Source organism: Anser anser (genome assembly GCF_964211835.1).
Source record: "Anser anser genome assembly, chromosome: 1".
In the NCBI taxonomy this organism is placed as follows: domain Eukaryota; kingdom Metazoa; phylum Chordata; class Aves; order Anseriformes; family Anatidae; genus Anser; species Anser anser.
This window is the reverse complement of record NC_139720.1, coordinates 134,880,733-134,902,936: the sequence shown is the minus strand read 5'-3', so window position 1 is coordinate 134,902,936 and position 22,204 is coordinate 134,880,733. Positions and strand designations below refer to the sequence as shown.

At 39.4% G+C, this 22,204-nt stretch overlaps 2 protein-coding genes across 29 annotated transcripts in view; one reads left to right on the top strand and one right to left on the bottom strand.

The window, feature by feature from the left end:
- The window catches only part of PUDP (pseudouridine 5'-phosphatase), an 85,932-nt gene extending 64,016 nt beyond the window's left edge, over positions 1 to 21,916 (bottom strand). For all 5 annotated transcript variants that reach the window (XM_083829210.1, XM_083829209.1, XM_083829208.1 and 2 more), the window contains exon 1: positions 21,229 to 21,916. In XM_083829210.1, coding sequence (XP_083685336.1) covers positions 21,229 to 21,529 — 301 coding nt within the window. In that variant the 5' untranslated portion in view covers positions 21,530 to 21,916. The remainder of the gene's footprint in view (positions 1 to 21,228) is intronic.
- STS (steroid sulfatase) overlaps positions 20,776 to 22,204 on the top strand; it is a 120,667-nt gene continuing 119,238 nt past the window's right edge. For 6 of the 24 annotated variants that reach the window (XM_083829015.1, XM_083829020.1, XM_083829029.1 and 3 more), the window contains exon 1: positions 21,964 to 22,099. Coding sequence is in view for 4 of the 24 variants with exons in the window: in XM_083829022.1 (XP_083685148.1) it covers positions 22,004 to 22,095 (92 nt within the window). In the remaining 20 variants the exon portion in view is untranslated. Of the gene's footprint in view, positions 21,260 to 21,922; positions 22,100 to 22,204 lie in introns of those variants that run through there. The other 18 variants (XM_083829011.1, XM_083829014.1, XM_083829026.1 and 15 more) reach the window with 9 other exon arrangements.

Below are 22,204 nucleotides of genomic sequence, written 5' to 3'. Positions count from 1 at the left end.
GTACGCAACAATGTAAGAAGCTATACAAATTACTAAAATGCTTGGTTGTGGTACAAGAGAGAAATATAATCATACACCAGAATATAATTATAGAAGTGGAAGTTTTTACTGTGCTTTTTGCAACTCAGTGACATTTAGCACAGTGCAAAGTTTTAACTTGCAAACAAATCTATGCAATTGTTGAAATGTGGAAAAACAGCATTCGAAAGAGCATTCTACTCATGGAGTTATAGGAATAATACATGTTTATATTTTCTCTCATTTCTGAATTTAAACATAACACAGTCTTTGGTGTGTTTCTTCTCCCGCTATATCAGTGGAAATGGGAAAGAACACAAGATTTAAACACAGTAATGGCAAAAACAAAATAGTGACAGATTTCCCAAAAGAAAGACCAATTCTGTCAAGTCTTGTCAATTATCACATGCAGAACTTATACAACAGCCCTCCAAGTTTCATGCGCCCCTACTCTGACATCTGCAAATCCATGAACTCACAATCACACCCTCCTTCTCTCTCCAGCCTACGAAAGGTGCAGCTGATCAGCTCAATGACCAGTTGTGTCAAGTCTGTCAGACCCAGGAACATAACAAATGCTTCAGCACTGCACAAAAGCCAGGAAGGGGTGTCTCTGGGTAAGGCTCTGTGCTCCAAAGAGATTCATCATCAAGTCCGCTGCTCTGCAGCACCTCTCCCCACAGGCAGCACATGCTCTTTGCTTGTTTGATCACACAAGTGAACCAGTTCTTGAAAAGTCCATTTAACTAAGGATACAAGTATTTCCAAATGGTATGTCACAAAATTTAGGAGATGCCACTACCACAGTAAAATTTACCACAAACCTTGCAAGATCCCACTGGTGCTTTTGATAAGCAAGAAAAGAAAAAAAAAGCCTGGAAAACCAATGGCCTTTGAACAGCAAACTTGGAATGGAATAAGGAATATTTTCTTAAACCAAAAAATAATTCAAGATATTATTATCCACAAAAAGTTTATCAATTACAGCTCCATCTTGAAAAATTGAGAAGGAAAGACTTATTATGTCAGATAGCTAAAATATAGAAATTCAACAGCATTATAAAAGCCAGTCACTGAAGGAGCAATAGACTATTCCACTGAATAAAGCATGGTGCATAATTTATTCCCCATTCTTTTTCTATCCTTTACCATTTCTTTCAGTAGGAATCTGAGCCTTTCCCCTTAAGACTTCAGCAGTCAAACAAAAGACAAAAATAGCATTAACGATGCAAAAAAACACCCATCAGACCACTATGCAACTGACACTAGAACAGATCTGAAGCTGCAGAACTGAGCTTAAACCACCCAGAGCCACTGAATAATTAGATGAAAGCTCCTGAGTTAGCAAAACAATCAGGAAGAGGGAAAAGGAGAATTTAAAGAATTTTTTTCTTTTTAAATAAACAATCTTTAGTAGACTTCTAGCCTGCAATTTGTGGCAAGAGGTCAGTCTTGCAGTTCCCTCCCAACACCTTTCCATTCACCCTTGCATTACTGTGAAAGCTACTTTAAAAATGCAAGAACTACAGCAATTCCTGACGCCTAAAAGGAGAAAAAACAGCAGTTTAACAGCTGACCTCAAAATCACTTACAGCAGCTTAGCAAGAGCAGGGATGAGGAAGGCAGGCAACAGAAATTACTTTTTGCACAATAGCCTAACTGTTACAGCACTGTCCAGAAAATGAGATTCAGCCTTTCAATCTATCCTTAGGATCTAAGCCTACTTCCCTAACATCCCATGAGATTTTTTTGTTATATATGATACACACAGACACACACAAAACCGATGGGGGGAGGAGGCGTTTTAAAGGCATCAGCTGCCTTTAAAACAGTAAAACAGGTAAGTGATAGCCAGTGAATCCAAAATCAACCTGGAGCCTGTTGACTTAAGGGCTCGTCAAAAGGATGTGGGCTGAATCCCCTTAGCAAAGAGGGCCTCCTATGGACAAGAGGAACAGAAATGCTCTATTCTTTGCTGCATTCCTTCCAAATGAGCTTGCTTATGAAGACAAATGAAGTTACATTTACCAGCTTACAGGGACACCCATTTCAGTTGTTGTCACAGAAGGAAACAAACACGGCTTCTCCGCATGCCCAGCCAACCGATTTGAGCCGTGCCTCCATCTCGTGGCAGGCGGTGTTGGTGTACCCAGCCAGCAGGCTGAACCCAAACACAGCCTGACCCACCAAACCAGTCAAAGGAAACCCTACTGCAGTATTTGTGTCCAATACATTTGGGCTGATCTACTTGCATAAACAGTACTTAGTAAGTTCATCTTATAATTACATGGAACTTAAGGCAGGTAAAACCTACATTAAAATAACTAGCAAGCACCAAATAATGTCTGCTTCAAAATCAGAAGCTAGCTGTAAGGAACAACTTATTCAGTAAACCACTTTACATGACTGATAAACCATAACTTCTGAAAGATAAAGAAAAAATAGTGACTATAATTGCTGAAAAATAAAATTACTGCTCCAATTTGAGTAATGATTTGCAAATCATTACATTTTTGATTAGCACTTAGAAAAAAAAATCAGTGAAATGATCCATTATTCATTTTAGTAGGACACAGGCACAAGTCTGCTTTGGAGTTTTAATTTTTGCAAATCTTTCTTATTTATGTTGTACTGAATATTAATGTAAGTACACTCCAGGATATACGAATATGCTACACAGCGATTACTTCACTAAGTCCAGAGAAACACACTGCCACTGGCTAACTCACTCAACGCACTGTCAGTCTGCTTGCTCTTCTCTGATATGAGACATTCTACCACAAATTCAAGTTATTGCTAACAGGCTTAAAAGGAAAGTAAGTTTAGTGTCCAAAAAATAATGGCTGCATAGAAATGTTCCCAAACAAGCATCACATATTTGCCCCTCTGGGCTTTTACTGCTGGGAGAATTCTTCCATGGCAGCTACAGAGGAAGCCAATTTCTCATTTTGTATGCAAGGAAACATTTTACTTCTGTGGGGCAGGGAAGAAGCTTCTGAACAAATTCAAAATGCTCTTAGCTTGCATTAATAAAGCAGATATCTTAACGCTATCTTGTTTTCACATATGCACCTTACTCTTTGTAATGCTACAGGGAACTGAAAGAAACAGTTCAAGAATAAGCCATGCAAATACTTTTCTGATGCAGAGCTGTAAAAAAACAAACAAACAAAAAAAAAAAACAGTCCACCAGCAATACAGCGTAGCACATGAGAAAGTAAAGACAAGTCGGTACTTCAGTTATGGTAAATGAGGGAACCCCATTTGAAATAGCTGGCAATATATACGACTTAATTAAAAACTTTCCAAACTACATTTACTAAACATCAATTATGTGACAACACCTAATTAGTTTGAAAGGAGAAAAGCTATTGATTCACCGAAACTGATTGATTTGCTCTCGGGCATTCATGCAGGCCCTTAACCACCTAAAAACCCACCTATGCGCACAGCAGTTGACAAAGTGCCTACACCAGCCTGCTCGCTAGGGTGAAACCTGTGGCTGGCAAAGACTCAGCTTTTCAACATGTGAATGAGAAGGCTGACCTGGGTAAGAGTTACATTGCCATTAGCACTTGAGCGACTAAATGGGGCAACAGTGTCATGCAAGGGCTATTTCATCCAGAAGAGCAACCACCAGCAGCTCCTGGAAGAATGGCTTACACCATGCTTAGAGGGAACTCGGCTGCTTGCCACAGGGGTCTCTCTTCTTCTCGATAGATTGCTGACACGCAGCAACAGCTCATTGACTTGAGGAAAGCAAAACAGGGTTTAAAAAGCTGTTCTGAAATGAGATGCTCCAAGGCACTCGAATAAAACTACCACACAAGGTAGATGAAAGCAAAAGGGTCACTATGTTACTGAAGTCAGCAGAAAAATAACCAAATCTATCTACTTAATTAAGATGTACTTCCTCCAGGAAAAGTTACAACATAACCTTCCCTGAACAAACAATCCAGAAATGATCTGTTTATCCCGCAACCTAAAAGCACACAACAATGGAAAAAGAAAAGTCTTCAAGACAGGGGAAAAGAATCAGAAAATGTTATCCCTCCCTACAAGATAAAAAATAAAAAGACCAAAACAAAAATTATCTTCAGTACACCACAGTTGTCTCCAAATATTGATTTCCTTATTATCAAAAAGCTTTTGCTTGCCCAGGAGACTACGTATATATGAAGACTCAGGCGAGCTGGGAATTCAACTTGTTTGACTTCCAGTGTTACATCTCTCTAAATCACTCTCCGGAATATAGCCCCAAAAGCCAATTTCCTAAATAGTGGAAACATTTCAAAAGACAGAGTGACTTTAATAGAAAAGAAAAATATTTTTCCAGTGTGGCCTTGAACAATGTTCTAAACTTAATTGCAGCAATGTGTCAAAAATATACTGCCACAAGGGATGTGTAAAGGACTATAGATTAATAAAGCTAATCTCTTTGTTCCACTCAGGAGTGTCTAAAAAATTTGAAGTAAATCTGCTGATAGAGTAATTTCTCTGCGGAGGTAACATTTAAGAGGAAAAAACAAACATCATCAATGTGCTTGATTTTCCACGAGAGAGGCTGTTTGATCTTGGCTGTCTGCCTACTGTCTGGAGGAAAGTTTCAGAAATAGTGCATGACCTGATCACAGGATCTCCTTAATACCTGTATGCTAAGAACGCCTAACCCCAACTAGAAGCATTAACACAAAAATATTCAGACCTTTGAGATTCATGTGGGAGGTGTGACAGAGCAAAATGAAAATTATTGTTTTATGAGCTGTAACCACTGTTTGAAAACTGCAGATGAAACCTCAAAATCATGGTATAGATACCAGTTTAAGGTTCTCCCAACACCACCTAAGTATGGTCATTTACCCAGGCAAGCCGCCGTGGCCCCCTGAAGTCGTATGACCACAACCATCATCTCCCACGTCAGAGGCTGAGGCTGAGAGACTGGGGTCTTTCTCACAAAGCACTGACAGACCCCATGTGGTGACAACACGAGTTTTCCTCCTTTCCCTTCCCCAGACTGCACAGGAGGCAGGAGGTGGGCCCTAGCAGACTGTCCTGGGTCAGCGGGCAGCCCAGGGCAGGAGCACACAAAGTTTAACAGTGGCTGCCACGACGGATGGCACGGATCAGCTCTTCTTGCTTCCTAACACCATGGACAGAAGCAGTTACGAAAAAAAGCAGTTTGGCCAGAAAGGCTTTTAACAACTACGCCTCACTGAGAGCAAGGTACCAAAATGCCATGACGTTTCTGAGCTTCCTGAGCTCAAACGCTGTCCGCTCCCCAGCCCGTGCCGAGGACACCCCACATGACAAGAGGAACTCTTCCCACTCTCAAGAAACGAAGCCTTTCTGCCGCTCAGCTGCAGTACGACTGCATCAGTACCAGGCCTCTCTATGACTATTCCCCACTAAATTGGCACCTGTAGAGTTCAGTATGCAATAACAGTTGTTTAATAGGATTCCCTTCATTTTCTTCATGAATATTCACACAGTAACTCTCAGGACAGCCCAAGCCCTGCTGCTAAAGAGCTGTAGTTTTCTTCCCGATACGTATTTGAAATTTTTCTGAAAATCTTATGCCTTTCTGTATGAATGAAGTCTACGTAGTAATACTACTATACACTAACAGTAACAATATATAATATGTTAGCCCCTACTAACTGGAAAACCTTGTAAGCATATTTTCAGTCAGGGGTTGGTTGTGAAAACTGTTGCAGTAGGTTATGTGATCTGCCCAAGACCTCTACCTCCCATCATACAAAGTCTCCGCTTAAAATGGCAGATGCAGACTGATCAGGAAGACTGAACAACAAAAGAAAATACGTGGCATCTACTGCAGTTCCTGTAAGACACAGAGGAGACGTTTCAAAATTATATATTCAATGCAAATTACCTGTGAAATGGATTAAAACTAGCTCAGTTTGAAACCACCCCAAGGATCTCCATTTGGGAAAGAAAAAGAAAAAAAGCATCAATCTCCCTCCACTATACACAAAAATAATTTTATTTCAGTAGATGTGCTACAGAGACTTAAAATTTGGCACACATCAGGTACTTAAACATGGATGTACTGGACACAGTCCCAACTTCCAAGTAAAATATTTTAACTTTTAAATCTTTTCTCAGAGTGGCATTTCCTGGCAGAGAAAATGTGACTGAGAACAGATTCTCTTCTCAAGTCCTGTTTTTGGATCAAACTAGGCCAGTATTATGATGCTTTATGGCATATATTCAGAGACGTGGTTTAATGGTGGACTTGGCAGTGCTAAATTAAAGTTTGGACTAGATGATCTTAGAGGTCTTTTCCTACCTAAATGATTCTCTGATTCTACATTATGCTAATTGTAAACCAGAATTAGGTCTTCAAACATTAAAATCCATTTAACCTAAACTCTTCTATCATTTGTTTAAAACATGAAAAAATATCTATTTTTAGGGATGTTTTATTAAAAGGCATAAAACTTACTCATGCTACAATCCTGAAAGAGCACAGTGATTACAAAAGGTTGCAGACAGAGAACCTCACTAACAGACCCAATTTACACAAGGACTAGAGGAGAAATATAAAGCTGGAAGAAGACTCTCTGACAGTAGCTGTTAAGGTTATATTTTCAGCTATCTCAAAGGGGGAGAGGCTGCATCTTACTTTCCTAGAGAGTGGTTCTGGGCATAATGGAAATGTTATGTTATGACTGTGTTTTGAGAATGTGACAGCTTAGAGTTACAAAAATCACAGCTGTGTATCCTGCTAAATGAAATAAAAAATACGTGTTCAGAGAGTCAAACAGTGCAAGAAACTTTAGTCCCTCATTTCATTCTTCCATGTGATTAAAGTGCTAAAAATAAAAACATATTATGGACTGTACTAGTCGTCATTCCATTTTCACTCAATCTTTCTTCCCTTCTACCTCAGTTCTGCAAGCAGAGCTCAAAGTTTACATCTTGATTCACAAGCAGCTTCACCCTCCTGTGGCTGATATTTAATAAGCCTGATGCAGGAGTTATTTCACTGGGGTGTGCTTAGTCCTACTGCAGCAACACTTACAGACGACAGGCTGACAAAGTACATACTCAGTAAATACCTAAGAGTAGCATTTTTACTTTCCTTCCAAAAGCAGCCCCAATTTCCTTCACTCTAACTAAAAACAAAAGAAAAACAAACAAACAAAAAAACACCAAAAACAATGTATTTCTCTCACTGCTCAAAATTAAGAACAAATCTACCAAAATCAATTAGGTTACAATGGTACAAGCAAGAAATAATCAAGTTCACTGTTTCTACATACAAATACCTTAAATAAGGTATGCATTTCCAACTCCATAGTAACTAACCTGAAATTAGATTTACAAAAAGAGAATCCATTGCTCCACAGCAACAATTTGCTATCAGTTTGCTTGTAAATAAGAAGATTGTTTCTAAAGGTGCGTTGCAGGCAGCTAAATAGAAAATGGTGAGAATTTTAAGGAAATGCAGAAAAAAAAAAATTAGTCTCTTTGATGAACAGGTGTGGTAAAAATAACTGCTAGAAGTCATTAATGTAAGAATCACCTACGCAACTTTGTTCCATTCTGTCCTAAAGAAATAGTGCTTTTATTTTTCAATTCTAATGACAAGAATGAAATAAAGTTCTCCATAGTTTCTTGTTATTACAAGAAATCACTTTTGTTCAAAAAAAAAAAAAAACTTCTTTTGTATTAGTCTTCTCTATCTGCATGGGAAGTAATTTTCAAATAACACAGTTGGAAAACAGCTTTCCAGTTGTATTTTAATTTCTTATTAGAATATAGAACAGTTCCAATAAAGATCTCATGTCCCCTATTCAAAGTCTGAGTCCTGCAGACATGTAAGATATGCTTAAATAGAAGCAAGTTATCAGGCCAGGATATATATTTACTATCATTTCGCTATCCAGGCTTTACCATTTATGTGCCTAGACCCCACACCAAACATGAGAAGTAAGCCTCCTTAGCTTTACCTGGAGATAAAGTGCACTGGCAGTTACTGTGGAATAGCTAGCATGTGCTGAGTCCTAAATAGCTCCAGATTTCCTCCAAAATTCTGTCAATTGTTTGTTTTGATTGTTTTTTCTAAACACCTAACAATGGATCATTCATCTCTTAAAGGTCTTCAGAAGAGGAATGCAAGAAACAATGCTTTACTTTTTGGCTTTCTACTCCGACGGGTATGTATTTTAAATATATAGTAACTATGAAAGTGTTCAGGAACAGCAGTATTCAGCTGCATCCAAACAGATCCGACACAAAATCTAGAATGAAGCAGAAGTTACTTACATCTGAATACGAAATAACTCTAGAAAATGCCATGCTTAACAGACACTATTCATTTTATCTTCCCTGAGCTCATTCTGGTAATTTTCTCCGGGTTAATCTAAAATTGAGCTTATAAACAGCAAAATAAAAAGTGTCTATTCCATTTACCAGATACACTGAACTGAGCCACTGGAACTTAAATGCCTTTTAGACAAAAAGATGAGTCCTAAAGCAATTTGACCCACTATGTTTCGAAACTATGAGAAGCACAACTGCATGTCCTAGACATATAAAGTTGCATATCTAGCCAAAGGGGGTGACTTTCATGCTTCCTGAATGTAAGGTAAAATAATTAGAAGGTATACACGTTGCCATAATAATAAAACAGCTGGTCACCAAAGGCCTTTATATTCTGAAAAGAGGCAAATACCCTAAAGGCCATTTCCAACCATCTCTGGATAGTAGTTTTCAAACAGACTGAAAAACAAAAATGAAAATCTGCTATTCCATCCACAAGCTGAAAAGCCTTTTTTGTTGTTCTTTGTCTGAAGAACAAATCCAACTATTAAAATAAATTTACAGAATCTAACTGTATGAAGTGCTGCAATCAAAGAAAACAGAGCTGAATGCTGTTAAACATTTCTGCAGTGCACAGTCTGAAAAGCAAAAAGCAGTTTTAGTCACTAAAGCTAAGAAGTTGGAGAGGTGTTTTTTTCTTTTGTTAGGTTGACATATTTCATGGTGGCACTGCTACAGGTCTGTCAGCCTGTTATCACTTCTGCTACGAACCTTTATCTTCTAGAGCTTTAAAACTGTTCCAGTAAAAAATAAATAACAAGAGATGATACAAACATTAAAGTTATTTCCTTAAGGCAAGAGATTTCTTCTGACAGTGCCATTTACCTTATTATAATTATCATTAAGTCTAGAAAATTTATCACGTGTTGAGAGCTCTACTCCCTCCACGGACTGTCAGAGAAGCTAAACTCAATCCTGAACTGGAAATGGGAAGCAGTTACATTGTCACTACAGAAGCCATCAAAATGCATCACCATCAGTCTGCGCAACCATTTCCTTGGTAGTCTACAAATTCCTCAAAGGCCCCGTTATACACAATTTAAGTTGGTAATACGTTTTTCAAACTTAGACTACCATTAAGTATGTTTAAACAATATTTTAATCACTGATCTTTGGGAACTATTTTATTGAATATTTGATTCATGTTTCTGTGTCTATATTATCAATACAAAATTTTCACGGTGTGGAAAAAAGAAAATTCGGTATTTTTCTTATTTTAATTCTTTTGAGATATATCTAGGAATAAGGTTAGAACATCAATAGAATATAATTTCTTGTACATACATATAGAATACAAAGCAGAGAACTGAAGCTCACAATTTCAGTATGCAAGACACTACAAGAAGTGCATGTGAAAGGTAAGCTAAATCTCTACTGAAAAGGACACAGGAAAAAAGCGTTCCGCTTTCCTTTTCTCAACATATAAATACAGAAATGTTAGGGTCAAAAAGCAACATTTGTTTTAGTCCCATGGAAGCTGCATGAAGGAAGAAAATGTGAATCTATTCCATTTTATGACTACAGTATTAGAAATGGGCATGGATAAACAGACTGATAAATTCCATGGTTTTGCTGTAAAACTTAGAATATGGATTTCCTTTTTCCCTGTTAGCAGAAAGTGATAAGAACATATAGACTTTTCTCAATTAATTGGGGGTGATGAGAAGGGAAGAGAGGAAAAAAAACCATGCTAACACAGTTTAATCATCTTTCACAATTGCTGGGGGTGTGTGGGGATGTAGAAACATTTGTGTAGAGGGCAGCTTTAACTAGAATAATGCCGACAGGCACCAGGTGCACAGATTCTGAAATGTGAACTCTTAAAGCCAAGAGCTATGCCTAGGGAAAACCAAGGAGTAGTTAATTTATAGCATCATAGAGCCCAGTTTTATTGTTAACTCATACTTATGGAAAGAGACTTCTTCGTATAAATTTTGACGTATTTTTAAGGCATTTTTCTTTGCAACTTCAGAGTTACTGGAAAGCGACTCATTATCTTAACAGTTACTGTAAGTGGAAGATACCCTCTCCTTTGCATACATACAACACATGCACGAAAAGACATTCCCTGTATCTCTAGAGCTTTACCTAGGCACTGTAGATTTTTGTAGAGCACTGCAAATTTCAAAACTAGAAGCACACTATTTGAAATATTCTGAATTTATAGGGATGAACTCTTCTGTGTTGTTAACACTGCCATTAATACCTACAGTTACACCTGTAGGTCCGATTTTGGAACTCACAGGCTACTTCTGAACCCTGACACCAAGAAGCACTCAGGACACGTGCCAAGTCTTGCCCCAGCATATGTGTAGACTACCTCCTCTCTCCATCACCCTGCTTTCCAGGAAAAAAAGGCCTGCACAGCAGTCATGGTGCTACAGCAGATTCCAGTAAGCTCTCCCATCAGGACAACTCAGAGTTTTAACCTACCCCTCTAGAACTTAAAGCTTCATTTTTTCCCTTGGTCTTCTACAGCATTTCCAAGTGAGCAGGCTTATTACCCGCTCTGTATCAAGTTCCAAAAGATGGGCAGGGAAAAGTTCAGTTCCTTTTTGAAAAAGGTGAAATCAGCATAAACAGTAAATTATGCACAGTCAATGATGAATCAAATATTTGAACAAACTAGATTTTACAACAGTGTACACTTTGCAACCAACTGCCACATAAAAATGTGAGAGTTCTAGAACACACAGAGACATGCTAGAATAACAGTGCCACTCTACTCCTTGCTCTTTATTCTTAGATGTCTTCATCCATGGAAAATAAAGAAGCTTAAATTAAAAACGGGAGGAAGATAAATACCACAAAAATATGATCTACAACTGTAATAACAATGCAAGTTATTGCACAGTGGAGTAGCAATTAGATATGTTACAATACCTTAGTGGCCTAAATATTTTCATTTTCCTGAGCTATGTTTCCCAGGAAATATTGTTTTTAATTTTTAAAGACTAGAAATTTATTGCACTGCAGTACACTCTTTGCAGCTCCACCTTCCCTGAGCCAAAAAGCAAAGGACTTTTTGTTAGTCCAATGTAATGCCACAGAGAGGATTAAGTCCTAGCATAAAAAGATCCATCATTTCATGTGGTGTAATTTCTTGCAGCAATGGCCTTGTATAAGAAGTTAGGTAAATCTACAGTCATTCATGAGCTTACTCTTCCACCCTGAAGAGACAGGAAAGTCAAGGGAGCTTTCTGTATGTAAATTACAATAACATTCATCCATTTAAAAAGTCTTGACCATACAACAATTTATTAAAATGAAATTGTATCTCAGTTTATTTGTGGTTTACCTTAAATCCATTACTTTCTCCCACCTTACTGGTACACTATAATCCCTTTTTTTTAATTAAATGCACATTATTTTTTTATTCCATTCTTCTCCCAGTATTACTGCAATGTATTTTCTTTTTCCTTAGAGATGTTCATGAATGAACATTACCAGTGTCAAATTCATAACACATCCCAGTCTAAGAAAGACACTTCCTCTGACAACTGCTCAGTAATCATATAAGGGTCTATAGTTCGAATATACAGCAGTTTACATTACAGCAGATAAAACAGAACACAGCTTCAAAGACAGTGTCCAAAAAGACGCCCTGACACGAGCATGCAATCGCACTGCATGGCCATGCTGTGAAAGAGAACATGAGCGAACTGGTATTTATGCAGAGCAGATGATCAATGCCCAGGAGCGAACAAGAGCTGCTTGGCAGCAAACCCAGTCAGTTCAGCACCCGCAAGCAAAGGGCGAGCACATATCCTCAGAGAGCAAAGGTTACACAGGGGCTGCTGGAACTATTAAACCAGGTCAGAGAGCGAGTATTAATGAGCTGGGAGAAGGAGGTACTGTGTAACACTGTACATACAACACAGTGATAAAGGTCGCAAGTAAATTCCTACAGACATTACACAGAAAGACTTGGCTGACAAATAATAAAGTGGGCTTTCTTTTCAGTTGTCTTGTGTTATCCTCACAAGAAGAACCACTCAATAAGCACAGCAGAGGGAAAACTAGCAGCAGAGGAAAAAAGTAATATATGCAGTGATGATACATAACTGGTGCCCAAAGGAAAGCTTTCAAGAGACGTCTGCTACAAGTTATTTGATGACTTTAAAAAAAAAAACTTAATACGCCTCAAAAGAGAATGAGGAAGAAAAATAAGAGACAAATATTCCTTACTGGTTACTGAAGAAAAGGAAGTCAAAAATGACATAAATAAAAAAGGACGGTTATTTCCCACCTCCGTGATGAAAAATATCTTGATAAAGGTTAGTAGTAGTACCTCAATGAACTGTGGGTAGGAACATTGGTTTTATTATTGTTTTTATTATTAACATCATCATCAATATGGTGGGAAGGAAAGGAAAAATCAAGGTCAGGAATCTCTGCCAGAATCATTATAAGATACAAAAATGTTCTTGGTTCAGTGCTGCTCAGTAGTGTTGTGAAAGAAATTATGATCAATACAGAGAGGTACAGAAACACAGAACTAAATCAGCAACAAGTACTAGCAGGCTCTATACTGTCCAGATGAAAATTAGTTGTCCATAATTAAAGCAATAGATACCAAGTCTGCAAGGAGATGATATTTAGCATAACTGCTTTTGTGTTTTTAGTTAATATAGTTTCCTCATCTCTAAAAGAGCAATGATCATCTTGTGAGAATGAACATTACCATTATAAGTCTGTTGCCAATTTAAACAAAAGATAAAAAATTGTTTAAAATAATAACAAACACTCCCCCCAAACAACAACAACAACAACAACAACCACAACAACAACAACCTTTATCAAATAGTCAAGAATAAGACTGCCTCTTGGAGGAATATACCAATATAACTCAAGAGCAGAATTTGGCTGGTTCATTGTTCTACAGAGATAAATTAACGTGTCCCTAAGAATTCCAAGCCAACTTACATCAAGGCTATGATGATGAACTGCAACTAGTTGGAACAAGAGCTGCAGAGCTGGGCCCACGATGGCATCTCATGTAGTTGCTGCCAGTACACAGAACAACAAATCTAGGGCTGTTAATGTCTTTTCTCCTCAAGTAAAAAGAAAACTGGAATATGGCAGCTGGAAATAGTGTTATTGAAAGGGAAATTCTATGCACCTTTTCTTCAAGTGAAATTATGTTCCCTTTATAGCACCTTATTATTTACATTCAAAGCGAAATAATTGGAACTTTATACACAGAACAGCTTATGTAGCCAACAATATAAAACCTTATCACCTACAAACACATTCCAAAATCTGCATTAAGGCACAGGAGGAGACTACTTTTTGTAAATGGTCAAACTGCTGTGTGCATCTTTAAAATCACTAAACAGAACCTTTAGACTCTCAGCAGCTTCACAACATACCTCTCCACTTGCTAAAGGCCCTCTGTGACAACTGGATGCGTGTCACATTATTAACATTGGAAATTTGAAATCCCTTGGGATTTATGTATTTAACATGTATTTTTTTTCCTTTGAAAACCAAATGCTTTGGGTCTGCTGCAACTAATACATAAATAAGCATCAGAACAGTACTGAATTTGTGTGTAATTTATGTGCAAAATTAAAATCAAATCATGAATCTTTCAGCTTGAGAGCATTCTGCTTAATTCCCCAGGGAGGAAAAAAAAAAAAAATCATTGCTAATGCTGCTCAACGCATGTTGAAATGCAGTAACCATTACAGAAATGAAAAAAAAAAAAAAAAAGGAAAAAAAAAAAGCTATTCAACAGATTCTGGACTGAGTTCCGATTCTGGATTATTCTTACCACAATCAACAGACAGACATGGGGATGGACAATTTTCAAATCAATCATGGGAATAATAAAAGTTAGACACTAGGATAGTACATTTGTTATGCCTCTGCCAAAATTCTCCTCGTCATTAAATGAAAATGTTAGCTTTCAAGCACATGACAAATCTTATTTGCTCTATTTATGGTAAGCTAATTCTCAATGAGGAGCTGTTCTGTGCATCTCCATAATTTGCTCAGGAACCATACAAGAAATATCTTAATCTAACAATATCCTTAATCACTTTGTTTTTGCAACAAGATGCACAAACAGAATATAGAGGGAAGACAGTATTTTTGTTTCCTTCTTTGTTCCCAAACTCGGATGGAAATGGAGAATGGCAAAAAAGTAAGTTTCCACTACCTAGAAGCAGAAAATAGGCTTACAAGATTGCCAGTTTATAGCCCAAGAAGATTAATTCCTGCACTTAAGCCATAATAGAGGACAATCTAGAGAGGGCTGATGTTTAGTTGAATTGGTGCTATTTGTTCTGATGCAGAAGAAATAGAAAGCTGTTTTAACCTCCCATTCACACTGTAAAATAAAAGACAGCATGCACATAAGCAAACTCCAGCATGGAACTCTTACCAGTTTTCCTGTAACAGCAATCTCCTAGGCAACTTGTGCAATGAAATGAAAGTAAGAGTAAATTTCTGACTTCTGACCTTGTGACAATGGGCAGATAACACTGGAGAGACAGAAAACATGCCAAAACTCTTGTGGATCTCACAACACTACAATGAATTTAACTGCAAGTCTATTTCCTACAGATGAGAGATTCCCTGTATGACTAGCAGCGCATGAATTGTTAAGAAGTGGCACATGAGAATCTAGTCATCTTCTCCATACTAATGAGACAGCAGCTGCAAAAGCAGAAAACTTCTGATTCTTGTTGCCTGAACTACACCTTACCCTTCCTAAACTACTCCTTACCCTTCTACAAATGGCCACAAGAAGCAGAACAGATGTGCCTGCATGGTACATCATGACTTTCAGTTATGCTGAATGTATCTTGCAAAACTAAGTTGGAACTGGAAACTCGCAAACATTGCCCAATTTTTCAAGAACAACAAGAAAGACGACCCTGGTAATTACAGGCCTGTCAGTCCCACTTCAGTGCCTGGTAAAATTATGGGGAAGATTATTCTGAGAGTTACTATAAAACACTTGAGAAACAACACAGTCATTGGCCATAGCCTACAAGGGTTCATGAGGGGAAAGTCCTGCTTAAAAAAATAATTTCCTTTTATGACAAGGTTATCTACCTAACTGACCAAGGGAAGCCAGTTGATGTACTCTTTTTAGATTACAGCAAAGCTTTTGGTACTGTTTCTCACAGTACCCTTCTGGACAAAATGTCCAGCACACAGCTAGATAAATGCATGCTAGGACAGGCGAACAATAGGCTGACAGGTAGGGGTCAAAGGGATATGGTAAACAGGGTTACATCAGGCTGGTGGCCGCTTACTAATGGGGTTCTGCAGGGCCCCATTTTAAGGCCAGTTCTCGTTAATGTTTTCATAAATGTCTTGGATACAAGATTTGGAGGTATACTAGATAAGTTTGCAGACAACACCAAATTGGAAGGAGCTGTTGACTGCATCAAGGGTAGAAATGTCTTGCAGAGAAATCATGACAAATTAGAGGACTGGGCAATCACCAACAACATAAAGTTTAACAAGAGCATGTGCTGGATTCTGCACCTGGGATGGGGCAACCCTGGCTATATGTATAGCCACAGACAAGAGGCTGTCGAGCAGCCCTGCAGAAAGGGATCTGTGGGTTTTGGTCAACAGCAAGTTGAACATGAGCCAGCAGCGTGCCCTGGCAGCCAGGAGGGCCAGTACTCTGGGTTGCATCAGCCATGGCATGGGTAAGCAGTAATGGGAAGTCCTGCTCTGTTCTGTGCTAGTGCAGCCTCAACTGGAGCACTGTGTGCAGTTTGGCACACTACAGTATAAAAAGGACCTAAAACTATTAGCATCCAAAGGAGGGCAAAAAAAAGATGGTGAAGGGTCTGGAGGGCAAGACATACGAGGAGCAGCTGACGCCCCTTGGTTTATTCAGCCCAGAGCAGAGCAGGCTGAGGGGAGGCCTCATGGCGGCCTGCAGCTCCCTCACGAGGGGAGCGGAGGGGCAGGCGCTGAGCTCTGCTCTCTGGGGACAGCGACAGGACCCGAGGGAACGGCATGGAGCTGGGACAGGGGAGGGTCAGGCTGGGGGTTAGGGAAAGGTTCTGCACCCAGAGGGTAGTCAGGCACTGGGACAGGCTCCCTCGGGCAGTGGTCACAGCACTGAGCCTGCCGAAGTTCAAGGAGCATTTGGACAACGCTCTCAGACAGATGGTCTTATTTTGGGGTGAAACAGAAACATTTGTTTAACTTAAATTAGGCACACAACCTAATGAAGGGACTATTTCCTCACCTGATCATTAGTGCCCTACATGCCTGTGCTCACAAAGCATATTTGGCATCGGCTGTCCACAACAGCGTTTTGAAGTATATTGTCAGGGCGTGTTTGTATGTTTCCATATGTAGGGAGGAAGAGAGGGCAGTAGCTTCAGAGTCAAGAGAACAGAATCATCTCTACGATGTATGAGATGCGATCCTTGTAAACATGTCTTTTGGAAGCTTCTACAATTCTGCCAGTGTACATCATACATTAAAACAGCTGGTGGTTTTTGTTGTTGTTTGTTTGTTTGTTTAGAATTAAGTCAATTTTATATTTAAACTCAAGAAAAATATTTATCAAATATTCAAAGTTGTTGGCCAGTGATTAAAATAGCTCCAATAACAATTCCAAAAATGTACTTCTATTGTCACCAAATAAATGATATACCATGTTTGTTACTTTTCTTGTCATTTTCTTTTTCCTTTATATTTGAACATCAATATAATATAATACAATATAATATAATATAATTTTACTAAGAGACAAAACCATAAAAATTCATTTTCAGCTACTGAGGTCAGATAATTGTACCAGTCAGCTGAAAAACTAACAGGATGAAATGTGGGGGTGAAAAAATTTGGTAGAACCCTTTAACAAACCAGGCACTCGGTTTTGAGAAATACCAAATGTAACATTATCATTTTGAGCCACTGAATGATGACACTTGGCACAGAAAAGCTATTGTCTATAATTATATAACAAAAACACTTGTCACAGCTCAAAAGACAATATATGCATTAAGGAATATAGATCCTAGAGGGCATTACCCTAGTTGTATGTTTTGTACAAAACCAATCGATTTTTCTTCTCTATCTTCAGCATTGGTTTTGTATGTTTTTAGAATATGCTAAAATTACAGGATTGGATAGTAAACAGTACAACTATATCACAAGTATTTAATTAGGTATCAAAGATCTCTAACTTCTGTTTGTTTTTTTATTATTATTATTCTTTTTTATTTTAGCCAGCTAACTGTTCAGTATGTGTCAGATAAGCACACGCACAAGGAGGTTTAATGGTTTTAATTATACTACATACTAGCAGTTAGAGCAGTAGTCTTCTGTAGGAAAAGACTAAAGCGCTGCAAGACAAAACCTACTATGCAAGTTCTGAGCATTTATTGTTAGGATTCAAAATCCTTTGTTGTAGGAAAGCAAGTAGCAATTTTACACTACAAAAGTGTTAGTTAAAAAAATAAAAAACAAAGGTACAGCAGTGCACCAAAAAATAAAATTTTGTTATTTCTCTTCTTCTGGGGTTATACTATACAGTGAAGTGAGCACCACTTTTAAACTACGTAAGTCAATCTTCCTGCATATGTATAATACAGCAGGATGTAACTGTACTATACTAGTACTAAGACAGACTATTATTCTATTACAGCTCATGCACTGCTGGAGATTCCTACAAAAAAAAAAAGTCCTTGGATTAATTTTACCTACTCAGTAACAAGATGTCTACAGGTGCTGTTCACATATTTTATTTACTAAATGACAGTGTTATTTTCCAATGTTTGAATTTCCTGGCAACAGCAACTGGAACGATGAGAAAAAAAAAAAAAAGAAAAAAAAAAGAATAAAAATTCATCCAGCAGCTCAGAGAAAGTAATCCAAAAAGAGAAAACTGCTGAAGAAGGGACCACATTGGTTGTAAGTCCTGAAAGATAGGATGTTAGATAATACTTGAAATAATTACACAGAAGGACTCCAAAATGACAGGATGCAGTACTTCCACTGGCAGTCCAGGGGCAACAACCGCCCCGTTGAAGGTAAGTTGATGTAGCAAGGTGGGACTCAAGGACAACTTAATCAGAGTCAATTACCTTAAAGGGATGGGGAGAGTTAAAGTCACAGAAGATCAGATTCAGCGACAGTAGACCTCGCTTTAGCCACATAAAGTACATGGATGCAGGCTCTACAGTGTAACACTGGGACTGTTTCCAACGTCAAGAACTTAGTGTCTCAGACCTCATTTAAAGATTTTACGCTCACAGTTATGAAATATTTATGGACATCTTGCAAATCTTCTTCTGTTATACTCTTAACCAGAAGCAAGTATGTCAGCTATAGAAAGTAAGTTCACGGAACATTGCATTACATCAATTTAATGTTCAATTTTTCATCATACATAGATCAATTAATATTTGTTTTATAGAACTGAAAAGGTGTAAGTGAAAACTTCCAAACCAGACACACACATTTTCACACACTAGTTCAGAGCAAAAATAACTGCAATACCTAAAGCTTCAGATTCTGAAAAAGGCAACCTGTTATGAAAGTACATTAAAAAGTTACAAAAATGTAGTTTTAGGTATCCATTGCTGAAAATTTTGGTTTGCTCTTTATGCAAGAAAGTTACACAAGAAGGCCTACTGAGAAGAGTACTTATAGGCTGAAACATACAAGTCCTCTGAAAGGAGGTTTATGTTATGAAAATCATCAAGGTGGTGTCCCTTTTATATCTCTGGAAGACACTTCAGAGTATTTTCAGTTTAATTTTACACACAATTACGGCTTTCTTCATAGCTGAAAGATTACTGAAATACAACACATTCTTTCTATGCAGCTTTTAAAATGGAAGAGATTGCATCTGTATTGTAGTATAAGAGTAACCAGGGGAACAGAAACACACAAAAAAATACTTTATCAGTTCAAAGGATGCCCCATTTATATCGATAAAAATAAATTTTAACATCACGCATATACTCTTCAACCAGAAAGTGACAAGTATTTATCTGGAATTGTACTTTAAAACAGATTTAGTAATGGCAAGGAGTACGTTTATACCTTGAGTGTCTCAATCTTGGCAAACTTAGGGCTGAGAACTATGGAACTTTTATAATTAGTTTCCCAGCAGGAGGTACAATTCATAATCTAGAGCATTTTTAATGCTTCTTGACTGCATGAACGCCAGGAGTTTGCAGAACCAAACATGATTCAAAAACTTTGTTTTTCCCCATTTGTACAGAAATGTAATTTCTAATTACAGACAGGATAGTATCTGAGAATAATGTCTTTAGTTCCTAGAATAGCACCCAAAGCTAACGCACCTATCCTGTGAGTACCCATATATAATAAATTCACTTAAAACTGATACAGAAAATTTATGTATCCATATCCTCAAGGCCTAAATATTCATAATGCTTACCTAGACTGTCCTGCTCAGGTGAGTACTGTGTGAAGGTGATTTTCAAATTACACTAGAAAACAGCAGTGACTAAAAAAAAGCTTTCCTGAAGCTCCTAAGTAAGAATTAAATTAAAATAATTGGTTCTGGATAAAACAACACGCCCCCGGGCTATTAGAGATCCCAGTAGTTATACTGCAAATGAAACTGAAACAACTCATCTTAATCACTGTTTTGCACAGTGTATTGAGACTGCTGATGAAGCAAACTGAAAGAAACCAAAGGCTCTAAATGCTTGTAACTATTCCTGGTAATGGGAGCAAACCCATTTCTGGTTTAAACAATGATATCCTAATGGCCCTCATTCTGTTGTAGATGTGAAGGAAGTTAAAGACGACATTTACTGAAAACAGAATAATCCTGCAGGAAGTGTAGGAAGGAAAAAAACGGACATTTCTTGGAAACAGAAGAACTCATTAGACTTCACAGCAGTCTTTCTAGAGACTGCAACAATTTGAGTTTTGCTGAAGGAAGGCACATACATCAAGTTAACACTTTTTAGAATTCCCCCACATCTAAAGCTGCTTCCTGTGCCGTGATATATAATGGACTGTTTCAAAAACCGAGTCACAGACAAAAATATAGCATTACTCTACAGGAAGCATGCAGCGTGAGGCCCTGATTCAGCAATAGTTCATCAAATAGCAAAACTAAAGGTTCCTCTAGCCACACTGTCTACCCAAACCCCAAGATCCAATCTAACTGCAGCACGAGGCTGACAGATTTCAGGCTATCACTGTAAGGATAAAAAAGTGCCTACTAATACAAAAAAATATATATATTGGGAGATGATTGTGTGAATGGTTTCTAGGTTTATGCTGCAGCCAGCAACTGCTTTAAGTATTTCACACCTGAAAGATGCTCCCACGTGCCTTGCACAGCAAAAGCAGCCCCTCAGAAGTCTGGAATTGCTGCTGACAGTCGACCCCACAAGGCCGACCCCGCATCCGTGGGCACCCTCAGCGCCCCGTCCCCCCCTCCCCAAGCAGGAAGCCTGCTGTGCACATCCCCAGGCGTGGCCCCAATTGACCTCGCCTCTCTCCCAGCAGCCACCCTGCGAGCGCCCTTCCTAACCTCAAGCCCAAATCTTTTAACTCAGCCGAAAAATGCCCACAAAAGGCAGGGGGTGGCGGGGAGGAGGAAGAAAAAAATCGTTTCCTGTTGCTTTAATCCCTTTAGTCAGGCTTAAGTAACGTCGCCCAGGGCGCGCTGGCTGGGCGCCTGGTTGCGGAGGCCGGCAGCGAGAGGCCGCCGGGGACAGGCCGGCGGCTCGGCCTCGCTCCCCCGGCCGGGAGGCGCCGGAGCCGGGGGGCGGCGCGTCGGGGGCTTCCCGCGGGGGCTGCCCGCCGCCACCTCCGGCCTCTCGCAGCGCCGGCGGCGGAGAGGGGCCGGGCGGCTGTGGGGGAGAGGGGGCGAAGGCTACACACCCAGCAGCAGGCCGTCCATGTCAAAGATGAGGTGGGTGACCGGCCGCAGCGCGGCGGAGGAGGAGGAGGAGGAAGCGGACATGGCGAGGCCACGGCAGCCGAGACCCGTGCGGTGGGGCTGGTGGCGGCGGCGCAAGCGCGCTCCGCCGCGGCAGACGGAGCCCGGGGGCAGCGGTGCCGCCGGGACGGGACGGGCGGAGGGGGGCGGCCGCTTTGCTATTACTAGTTCTTTTAGACAGAGAAAGACCGTTTCTCTGCTAGGCCTCTTCTTGTGTGGGACTTTCTGGGTTTTAAATCCCATTCGGTGCTGCTTGCCGGAGAAGCTGGAGGGTTGCTCTCGTTTTGATGTTTTAGGTGGTTTTCCCTCAAAGTTTTGTATGCCAACGTAGAGATTCACGAGGGTACAATTACTGCTGGACCTTAATACGAGCTGTAAATGGGAATCTTCAAATCTGTATATAACTGTTTGTTAGGAAAGAGTGAAGTAGTAGTGGGTTTATCTTGAGAGCTGTTGAGTGTGAGGTTAGTTACTTGGTTTGTTTTCTGAAGTGGCTGAAGTTCAAGAGACAAACCATTGTTCCTCAGAAGAAGGAAATGCTTTCAACGTACACCACCAACTGGTTTTGACTGGTTAGTTGTGGGGGAAGAAGGCAACTTTCCTCATTGGCCGTTCCATATTTATTTTTCCGTGCAGGTAACTCACTCTTTGTCATCAAGATCATCGGTTACAGGTCAAGACCCTGGTTGCACAAGCAGACATGACGGCAGCCACCTCATGCTCCCGAGGTGCCACACTGACCTGAAGGCCTATGCTGCTTTGGGACTCTGTGCCAAAGCAGCGGTGGAAAGGAAACCCTCTATTTTCCTGTAGGTAGGCCTCTCAGCAGTTCATTTTCTCGGACAGCCCCCTTAATTTCAGTCGTCAATATTTCACCATTTTAGCAAGTCAATGATGTTTTTCAAACTCTTATCTGTA